General features: G+C 32.4%; 1 protein-coding gene across 1 annotated transcript; it reads left to right on the top strand.

The window, feature by feature from the left end:
* The first annotated feature begins 4,836 nt into the window (after window positions 1-4,836).
* On the top strand, window positions 4,837-5,466 carry LOC131856310 (uncharacterized). The gene has a single exon (XM_059207926.1). It carries the CDS (start codon window positions 4,837-4,839, stop codon window positions 5,464-5,466), a length of 630 nt encoding a protein of 209 aa, XP_059063909.1.
* Window positions 5,467-11,722: the final 6,256 nt, after the last annotated feature.

The following is an 11,722-nucleotide window of genomic DNA, read 5'->3' as shown; positions in this document are numbered from 1 at the left end:
TTATTTTATTTATTATCATTTTCTCTTTTTCTTTCTGTTTTATTTGAATTTTATTTCTTTTCTCAAGATTGATTTTCTTTTCAATCTTTCTTATAAAGTTCTTTTTCAATTCAATTTCTCACATTATTCTTCTCGATGATAAAACAATGGGTGTGAATCAAAATATCAATCAAATAATCTTAGAAAGTTTAGCGTAAAAATATATTACATTCTAATTCACGCACTAAAAATATTTAATCCCATCTATTTTATGAGTGGGACGAAAAAAAAATATTTTAAAATATTATGAAAAAGGTTAAAATGAAGGTACATTTGTTGAAAGGCAATTAGCTAATTGATAAAAATAATAAAATAACATTATTTTTTTTATTTTTAATGATCTTTGAACAAATGCAATGCAATAACTATCTTTATCTGAAGGAAAAACATTGAATGAAGATGTCAAACAATTCCCACCCCCCTCTGACCTCCCATCTAGATTTTCATGACAATTAAATCAACAAGCATTGCATGTTAGCGTAGTTCCTACCAAATGTTGATAGGACTACATTGCATAAGTTGGTCAAATGGGATTTTGACAAATGAATTTCTAAAATTTCTAAAATAGAAGATAGCCTAAAAAGCCACATACTACTTAGGATGATTGAATTCTAACTAGAAAAATATTAAAAAAATGTTATATTTAGTTGTAGATTTAAAGTTTGTTTAGCACTAGCACATGCTTTAAAATTAAAAAGAATAATTTTAATTGGCTATATGAATATGGATTAATCATGGTTAAAAAAATTTCCACTTCTTCAATAGCTTGAGGAAGATGCTACTAAATGTTAGCAATATACTCATTCCTCTTGAATCAAGAAAATAAAAGCACAAAGATATTGAAAAACCATTGTATATAACAAAAATAGTTTAATATAATTTCACTAAAATCATAGTTTAATGAAAAATGAATTATCCGAAAATAAACTTAGAAGCATTTTCATAATCATCTTAGATCCGTTCAATTCAAATCCCACTACTAGTCTTTGTCTCGACAACTCAAAGTCAACATATATATTCAAGTGGAAGATGTTTACAATCTTGTGCCATACATGAACAATACCTTTCATTTTTTAACTTGTATTTTTTATTACTCAAACATTATGGAACATTAGGATCAAATGCACTCTCCAATTGAACATTCACTTTTTTTTATAGTGAAAATGATGATGATAAACTTTTGCAAAATCACAAAGATCCAACAACAAACAATCTTGGTTATACAATACAAACATTTACCATACACCAATGAAGACACCTAAGAGCATGCAAATGAACAAATTGAAACAATAATACCATTCACATGTCAAGTAGAGTTTTATCTTTATTGTCTCCTATCTCCATTGATCATGCTTGATATATTTGCTCTCAGTTTTTTATGTACACAGGAGCTCAACAAATAATGGATTGTGGTTGAAGTCGCTTGATTACATTGGCTTAGTTTGTTTGCTTAGGGTTGACAAGGATGAAAGTATCCTCTTATATAGAAGACACTTAAAGAAATGGAGGGATAAGATTAACAGGTGAAAGAATAAATTGTTGACTAAGATTAAAGGGTAAGTAAAAGAAATAATAAAATAATGAAAGGGTTAGGTAGAGGAAAATTAAGATATAGATGGCATTTGTCATGAAGAGAAAAAGCTAATGAATTAATTAATCAAATAAATAAAAATTCATCTAATTAATAGAGAAAGTGAGACTAATTAAATAAATATAAATCTATTTAATTAATAAAAAGTTTAGGATAAAATAATTAATTGAATAAAATATTTATTTAATTAAGATAAGACAATTTTAAGTGTCTACACATATTATGAAAGAAAAAATAAGAGAATAAACATATGCAAAATCACATGCATTATATTGTAGGACTCTGACCTGTTTGACAACACTAATATAAGCAAGTTTAACATGTCCATTTGGATGCACCAATATATTCACACATATAAAATCTTTGTTCAATGAAGTGAATCAATGCCTTTGATAGCTAGAATCTTAAAAATAGATGTTCTACACTAAATTTAAATATCAAAGACTTCAATGATTTTCAAATAATTGTAATTTAAGCTCTGAGTAAAGTTCAGCTGTATAATTGAATATTTTGATGGTTAGACTTTATAGTCAAATAAGCTAATTATAAAACCTATATCTTGACTGTGTTAGTAGGAATTGTTTTTAAACAAAATATAATTTAAATAAAAAAATAAAAAATTAGAACATATAAATGACCTTAAAATAATTGAAACAAAGAAAATTCAAATCACTCCCAAAGTGCAATAATTGAAAGAAGAGATTATATATATATATATATATATATATATATAGGTGCGTATACATTTTTAAAAAAAAAGAAAAATGAACTCAAATGAACATATGATATTTGCAAAGACAAATCATCTGTAGTTCCACTTTGAAACCTACATCTTTCTTGTCTAATTAATACAACTTAGCAGTACAGAGAACACATTAGAAAAAACTCCAATATAACATCGAATACAGATTCCAATTTTGAAGTGTTCCAATACCTGCTGATTTGGATTCAACATTGTCAATTGAAATCATTTTAAGAAGTGGAACTACAACTTCCTCTGTCGCCAATGTAGCCTTGCTTTCATCTATTGAACCCATTTCTGGCAGATCACTTGCCATTACATTTTTTACTATGATAGATCATAAAAAAAATCTCTTCAATTATACTCAGTCTATTACGATTCTATTCCAACCGATGGTTGTGTTAATTAACAAGAACGTAGAATTCTCATTTTAACAAATTTTCTATAGTTTAAAAGCAGAATAAAAGTAATCTGGCGATTCTTTTCTTCTAGCTGGCTACTCTGTATACAATATGTTTTCTATTTTAGAAGGTTCTTCACACTATTTATACAATTCAAAAAATTATTTATATAATTGTGTAGGACTTCCAATAGAAGGGATGAGTTGTTACAAAGTAGTTATTTGTTCCCCAACTTCTCTTTCCTCACATGCCAAAATAAAAGACAATTAAGGGAAGATTTTAGTTTATCTCAAAAAATTTAGTTTTTGTTTTTGTTGATAACATTTGTCTAGGATTTGGTATTAATATGGCTAGAAGAATCAGAGGGACTACAATGAGATTTTTGCTGCTGAACAGTAGGAGTAACAAGATGAGGGTTTTAAATGGATAACTGGTCATTTCTAATTTGTTCATATAATTGTGAAAAGTTAGAATATTGGAGGACTGAAACACCTTGAAAGCTTTGAAGGCACTAGATTAGTTGAGAATGCATCCATTACAAGATCTACTTAAGTGTCAATAAAAAAAAAAGTAAGTCTAATGAGAAAAAGTCCTAAAATTACCAACGAAATAGAAATAGAGAAGGCAATCTAAATAAGTTGTGGGGAAATCTATCCTGTCAACATATTACTATAGAGTTCTAGAGTGTTCAACAATGAAACACCTCCCACAAAAGGAGATATAGTACCTTGTAATTTCAGGTGAGAAAGATGTATACAGATCAGTCTCCTGGTGTGCAATCTGGAGGAAATGCCAAATCACTAGTAGACATTGGATGAATTCTTTACCCTCCAGCTTAGTAGTGATGTAGATGGATGAAGTATAATGCCCTTTATGAATGACAAGAGAGCTTTTGTATTCCTCTCAAAAGGGAAATTGTTGCTATTGAAAGCTGTGGTCGCCAACATAATTGGCAAGGAAAGAAAGAGAATGCAAATACAAACAAGATACATGGGCTCTTTGTTGTTGCACATGGACTATTTACATAGTTTGCACAAAAATGTGGGAATATACACAAGGTACGTTAACTAGACAGTGCATGTGTCAGTGGGAAATAATAAGGCTAGAAGCAACATAGCTTGATTCAAGCGATGACCCCAATAAAACCTATAAAGCCTCATGCTTTGTGATTCTGAAAGCTGTTTGTAATCCCTGTTCGTCTACGACACACTACCAAAGTCCTCAGGAGACGTGCGTTCTCTTACGTGAAAATTTGTAATCACCGATTTTTGACCAATCAAATCTAGAATAAGTATTTTTTATATTTTATGAGTTTAAAAAACATGCACTTCTCTTTGCTCAAGCATAGTGTAGAAACAAAACTAACAAAAATCTACTGTCATTGGCTAGTGCAATTAAACAACAACTACCACACTTTCAAATACTTTCACTTTGCTTTCTGCTTTCATTTGTTCCCATGTTATCTACTCCCATACTTGGTCCGTATAATCCATCAACAATTCTTTGCATTACAGTTAAAGCTTCCCCTTCTTCCTTACCTTCTACTATGGCTTTAAAGCCCTTATTTATTGTCAAGAGGTCTAGGCTACCTTCACTATCATGCTGGGTAAGTGTTACCTTGTCATTCATCCCTCATAATAAGAGTGAGTAAAATAGTAACATTAAAATAGAGGAAAATAGATAATTGATAAAAATATTAAAGGTAAAATGCAAAGTTTAAAACAAGACTTAAAACAGTAACATTCGTTTTCCCTCTTCAACACAAAAGGAAAATTCATTATCCACAACAAATAAACTTGCTTTCCACTCAAAAGCAATTGATTGTGTGCAGAAAAATAGTATTATTTACCCTCACTCCATAGATGTAATTTTGTACCCATTCATATCCATGGTCAGCCATTTGAATTAGCAGGCTTTTAAATCCTGGTAACTCTTCCACCCTTCTGTTGAAATTAATCTTCAACTGCCCACCTACTCCTCCGTAGACTCCATGCTTAAAGGTTATTGGGTGAAGTGACTGAAGAATTTTTTCAAAGAGATAGAAGGGTTTCTCACAGTCTATAATGGTAGCTCCAAGCACAAGTTTGACAAATCCACAGATCCTACAGTTTAATGGGAAAAATTATGATTATTGGGCAATCACAATGAAGGCATTATTTTGTGCACAAGATTTGTGGGAGTTTTTTGAAAGTGGCTACCAAGAACCAGTAGATGCAACAACATATAATGCATTAACTCAAGCAGAGAAAGACTTATTGAAGGAAAATAAAAAGAAAGACTCAAAAGCCCTTTTCCTCATCTTTCAAGGAGTGAATGAAAGCATTTTTCCAAGGATTCAAGGAGCAACAAAGTCCGAGCAAGCATGGGACATTCTTCAAATAGCCTATCAAGGAATGGAAAAGGTAAAAATAGCTAAGTTGCAAATGTTAAGAAGGGATTTTGAGACCATCTACATGAAAGAATTAAATACAATAGACTCATTTTTCACTCAAATCATTGGATTGGTAAACCAAATCAGATCTCATGGTGAAAACCTTGAAGAAAGAAGAGTGGTTGAAAAGATTTTGAGAAGTTTGCCTACAAGATTTGAATCTATTGTGGTGGCCATAGAAGAGACAAAGAATCTCTCACAATTTTTAGTGGATGAGCTTCATGCTTCACTCATTTCTCATGAGCATAGACTAAGTAGGTAAAAAAATTCAAATTTGGAGCATGCATTCAAGACACAAGTTTCAATCAGCCATGGTAGAGGCAGGGGAAGAACAAATTTCAGACGTAGAGGAAGAAATTCATATAGAGGTGGAAGAGGCAGCCCATCAAACTCAAGTGGAAGAGGTAGCAGCCCATCAAGCTCAAGTGGAAGAGGCAACTATCAAACATCAACTCAAAATCAGCCCCAAAGACAAAGGTATGACAAATCCTCAGTCCGATGTGATTATTGCAAGAAATTTGGGCATTACATAAATGAATGTAGAAAGAAGCAATATGATTCTAGACAACAAAGTGCAAATTTTACCAAGGAAAATCAAACTCAGGATAGCATGCTCATAGCTTGTAATGTTGCACAAGAAAGTGAGAAAGATATATGGTTTTTAGACTCGGGTTGTAGCAATCATATGACTAGAAATTTGGAAATGTTTTCTAGTTTGGATGAGAGTGTAAAATCAGATGTAACATTGGGGAATGACAACAAAGTTTCAGTTATGGGTAAAGGTAGTGTCAACATTCTAACCAAAATGGGGGAGAAAAAGTATATTTCAGATGTCTATTTTGTTCCTGGACTGAAACATAACTTAATGAGTATAGGGCAGCTCATTCAAAAACGGTATAGAGTTTATTTCAAGAACAAAGAATGCACAATTTAAGACAAATTTCCAAGCAATCATCTCATAGCAAAAGTCCAAATGACAAGCAATAGAATGTTTCCCCTAAGGATAAAACCAGATTTGAAAGTAGAGTTTTCTCAAGAACATAACACAATGAATCCACGAGTGCATGAAGGAAAAGTTGCAGCAGTCCCCCAAGTAGTTTATCAAGCTGAAATTAAAGATGAAAATTGGTTATGGCACCTAAGATTTGGGCATCTAAACTTTGGAAACTTAAACTCATTGCATAAGAAGAAAATGGTGATGGGGTTTCCACTAATAGAAAAACCGGATAGAATATGTGAAGGATGTATTTTGGGTAAACAACATAGAGAATCATTTCCAACCGGAAAGTCAATTCATGCAAACAAACCATTAGAGATTATTCATTTAGATTTGTGTGGACCAATGCAAACACCTTCCATTGGTGGGAGCTACTACTTCTTGACATTCATTGATGACTTCACAAGAGAAATATGGGTCTACTTTCTAAAACATAAGCATGAGGTGTTTCATTATTTCCGTCAATTCAAGGTTCTTGTTGAGAAACAAAGTGGGCACTACATCAAAGCATTGAGAATAGATAGAGGAGGTGAATATATCTCAAATGACTTCAGAAGATTTTGCAAAGACTGTGGAATCCACAAACAATTTACTACAAGGTATACCCCACAACAAAATTGTGTTGCTGAAAGAAAAAATAGAGCAATAATGGAAATGGCAAGAAGCATGTTGAAGGCAAAACATTTGTCAAATGAGTATTGCGTTGAAGCAGTAGCATGTGCAACATATATAATTAATAGATCTCCTACTAAAAGTGTTATCAATATGATTCCAGAAGAAGCATGGAGTGGAAGAAAACATAATGTTTCTCATATGAGAGTATTTGGATGTGTGGCATATGCACATGTGCCAGATGAGTTGAGAAGAAAGTTGGACAACAAAGGAGAAAAATGTATATTTGTGGGATATAGTGATGAGTCAAAGGCATACAAGTTATACAATTCAATCAGCAAAAAGGTTATAATCAGCAGAGATGTGTAGTTCGTAGAAGATGAATCATGGGATGGAACTTTGGACAAAACAATCAATATTGCAGCCAACATAACACAAGAAGAAAATGAAGATTTTATATCAGCAAGTACTCCTTCAAATGTGACTCCTCCTATAGCTGTTCAAGGTCAACAAAGTGGACAACAAATGACACCATCAAGTGTAAGGAAAACCCCACACACTCAAGCAAATACTCCATCAAATGCGCAATTAACACCATCTTCAATTGACAGTCTTGATGCTGGACCATCAAGCCCACATTCAACAAATTCAAGTGACATGTCCAATCCTATATTAGCAAGCTTGAGGAGACAAAAAATCAGAAGTTTAAGGGAGATTTATGAACAAATTGAAGGTGAAAATAATGCAGGTCAGACTTCTCTTTTTGCTTTATACTCGCATGTAGATGATCCAATTCATTTTGAAGAAGCTATTAACGAACAAAAATGGGTGCAAGCAATGGATGAAGAAATTGATGCAATTGAAAAGAATGAAACATGGGAGTTAGTTAGTCTTCCACAAGGAAAAGAGGTGATAGGAGTGAAGTGGGTTTACAAAACAAAATTGAATGCAAATGGAGATGTGCAAAAACACAAGGCAAGGTTGGTGGCAAAAGGTTATTCAGAACAACCTGGGGTAGACTACAATGAGACATTTGCATCGGTTTCCTGCTTAGACACCGTGAGAACAGTACTAGCCATAGCAGCTCAAAACAAGTGGGCAATATATCAAATGGATGTGAAATCAGCTTTCTTAAATGGTATTTTAGAAGAAGAAGTCTATGTGGAGCAGCCACCTGGATATGAGATTTTGGGTCATGAAAACAAGGTTTACAAGCTCAAGAAGGCACTTTATGGACTCAAACAAGCCCCAAGAGCATGGTATAGTAGAATTGATAGTTATCTTTTACAAAATGGATTCAATAGGTGTAGCAATGAGCCTACATTGTATACCAAGATGAATGAGCAAGGTGAGATCATAATTGTTTGTTTATATGTTGATGACTTGATATTCACTGGTGATCTTTCAATTGACATGTTCAAATCAGCTATGAAGAAAGAATTTGAGATGACTGATTTGGGTTTAATGAGATATTTTCTTGGCATTGAAGTAAGTCAAAATGATAAAGGTATTTTCATTTCACAATCTAAGTATGCAAATGATAATTTGAAGAGGTTTAATATGATGAATTGCAAATCAGCACCAACACCAATAGTGACAGGTTTGAAGTTGAGTAAAGATGACAAAGGAGCTAAGGTAAATCCAACTTTGTATAAGAGACTTGTTGGTAGTCTCATGTATCTAACAGCCACAAGGCCCAATATAATGTTTGGAGTTAGTCTCATTTCAAGGTTCATGGAGTCTCCAAAAATTACACATTGGAATGCTGGAAAAAGAATTTTGAAATATGTTAGTGGAACAAAGAATTATGGAATATTTTACTCAAGGTCAAATGATTTCAAGCTGATAGGATACATGGATAGTGATTGTGTTGGCAGCATAGATGATACGAAGAGCACTTCATGCTATGCTTTTCATTTTGGATCAGGCGTAGTATCATGGGCTTCAAAGAAACAACCAATTGTTACTCTTTCATCAGCTGAAGCAGAGTATGTAGCAGCTACAAGGGCAGCGTGTCAAGCCGTTTGGATGAGAAGAATGTTGAAATAATTGAGGTATGAACAAGAAAGTGCAACAAAGATATATTGTGACAACAACTCGGCTATAACATTGTCAAAAAATACAGTATTTCACAAAAGGAGCAAGCATATAGACACAAGGTATCACTTCATAAGGGAGCTGATCAACAATGGAGAAATAATTTTGGAACATTGCAAGTCAGAAGACCAATTTGCTGATATCTTCACCAAACCACTGGGAAAAGAAAGTTTTGTGCATCAACGAAACAACTTGGGTATTATAGATGGCAATTGCAATTAAGGGGGAGTGTTGAAATTAATCCTCAACTGCCCACCTACTACTCTGTAGACTGCTGTCCATCCCATCTACTCAATCTTATTGTGCCTGTGCCTTCTTCCTTACTCAAAACAGAACTAAAAAAATGTGATTGTAATCTATCTATGATATCCTTGCACTAGAAGTACCACATAGAAGTAAATGCATTGAATAATTTAGGAGTTTTTTTTTCTTGTTTCCCTGATGCATATGTATGGAAGAGTCTAGAAGTCTTTTGGTAACTCTTAATAGACTAAGTATGGTAGTTATTGGAAGGAGTATGAAAAACAAGGACAAATATATATAGAGCTGTAGCAGCACCCAGAAAACTAGCAAGAAACAGGGGAAGCTTATTGTCTCTATTTGAGTTCAAATGTTGCAGCCCTGTTATGTAAATCAAACTGTATGAGTTTTTGAATGATTCTGAAATATAAATACATATATGAATACAAATATTAGTTTTTTCTCTTGTTTGGGTTAATCTTTGTTATTATTTGTTTGTTTTTGTCCTCTGCCTCTCTTTCCAGTAGGAGCATTAAAATTGAGGAAAATAGATAATTGATAAAAATATTAAAGGTAAAATGCAAAGTTTAAAACAAGACTTAAAATAGTAACATTCGTTTTCCCTTTTCAACACAAAAGGAAAATTCATTATCCACAACAAATAAACTTACTTTCCACTCAAAAGCAATTGATTGTGTGGAGAAAAATAGCATTATTTACCCTCACTCCATAGATGTAATTTTGTACCCATTCATATCCATGGTCAGCCATTTGAATTAACAGGCTTTTAAATCCTGGCAACTCTTCCACCCCTCGATGCCGTACAGCTCAAGAAATCCTACAATCTTGATATCCTCTAGACAATGTAGATGTGCAAGGCTCGGCAACAATTTCAGCCCTGGACACTCCTCTACTTCCAACACTCGAAGCTCTGATAGAGTATATATAGAATATGTTAATAATTGAATAAAGAGTTAAAAGAAATCTTGATTTTGAATCTTAGAAATATTTTGTATATAATCCATAATGAAAAATAAGTTAATAAATTTATGAAATATTTAAATAGAAAATTTATTAACTCGTCAAATTATATATTATTTATTAAATTATTTATATTATTTGTATAGACATATTTATTCAACTTGTAATTATTTAAAAACATAATATATTCAATATATAAGTTTATCTATTCACGGCAATTACTAATATCATTATGTTAATTATATTCAAACTGTACTTTATTGAACATTGTATAGATTCAAATAATTTTTAATAAAAATAAATAATAAAACTATAAAATTTTCAAATTTCTATCAGTTTTTTAATATTTAAAAGAATGACCAGAACACCAAAAACTTTAACTATAACCATTAAAAAATAAAACGAAGCCCTTCTCATCCCTTTCTTGCAAAGTAATACAACAATTAAAGAATTATACTATACATCATTGTAGTCAAATAAATGAATATATTGAATCAAATACATCATTATTTCTATATCAAATATTTAGTTGGATTGAGCGGAAACAATTGTGAAGTTCGTAATGCTTTGTTTCTGTATTCAGATTGTTTGAAATTCTGCACATTGTGGAGTCCATAATAACTTTCTCAGTACTAAATAATGTTTGCCAAAAAAGTATTCTGAAAGGAAACTTAATTTCCATCCAAGGATAGTGAAATACCTGGGTATTGGTCTGCAATTGTTGCTGAAAACTACTCCACAATTCTTCCATGTAGTCAATGGATAAATAACACAATTTTCGTAGAGGAATCCATGATGAAATATTATTCAACAAGTTGGCACTATTGGAAGCGAACTTATAATCTCTTTTTATTTCAAGCCACGCGAGGTCTGTCTAATCTAAAAAATATGTAATTTTACTTTTAAGGGACGAATCCTCCAATGAATGGAAACACCTGCCATTTGTTTCTACCAGGATTTGCTTAAATCCTGTTGCTTCCTACTTATAAGATAAGTGGCTCAGTGTGTGGTTGGCAAGAATTAATTGTAAAGATGTCAGTTTGGGATCTAACCCTAAACTACGTTTTATTCATAAATAAACTTAAAATTTCAATCTCTAAGTCTATTTTCTACAAAATATACACAAACATCAAATATATCATATTAATGCTCATGAATAATACAATATCCAATATAAAGAAATTCAGATTTTCTACTTAGGCTTTCAATTTAGCCTTAAGATTATACAAGAAGATACATCCGTCGATCTTCAGTCTGAGTTGCTTCCTTCTGTCTTTCGAACGCAGACAAGAACAAGAGTCAGGCACTTTTTCCGCCCAACCTTGAAGCTTACGCTTCCCCGGAATTCTTGGTCAATCAAGAATACCCGACCCTGCACGAATTGGTTTAACCAAAGAATTCGAAAGCAAGAGGGAATCTGGTGCATGCCTAGATGATATATGCATTTTCATTTTCCTACTTCATTCTAAGAAACAAGCATTCACTATCATACTAGGATGTGGTAGAGAGTATAAATAAGGAATTTCCATCTTTTTCTACTGAAAATTCTAACAATAACTCGGCCGAGTATATGCTATGCACAGCAAAATAA

Source organism: Cryptomeria japonica, chromosome 7 (assembly GCF_030272615.1).
Source record: "Cryptomeria japonica chromosome 7, Sugi_1.0, whole genome shotgun sequence".
Taxonomy (NCBI): Eukaryota; Viridiplantae; Streptophyta; class Pinopsida; order Cupressales; family Cupressaceae; genus Cryptomeria; species Cryptomeria japonica.
Note: the sequence above shows the minus strand (reverse complement) of the source record. Positions and strands in the feature narration are given on the sequence as shown.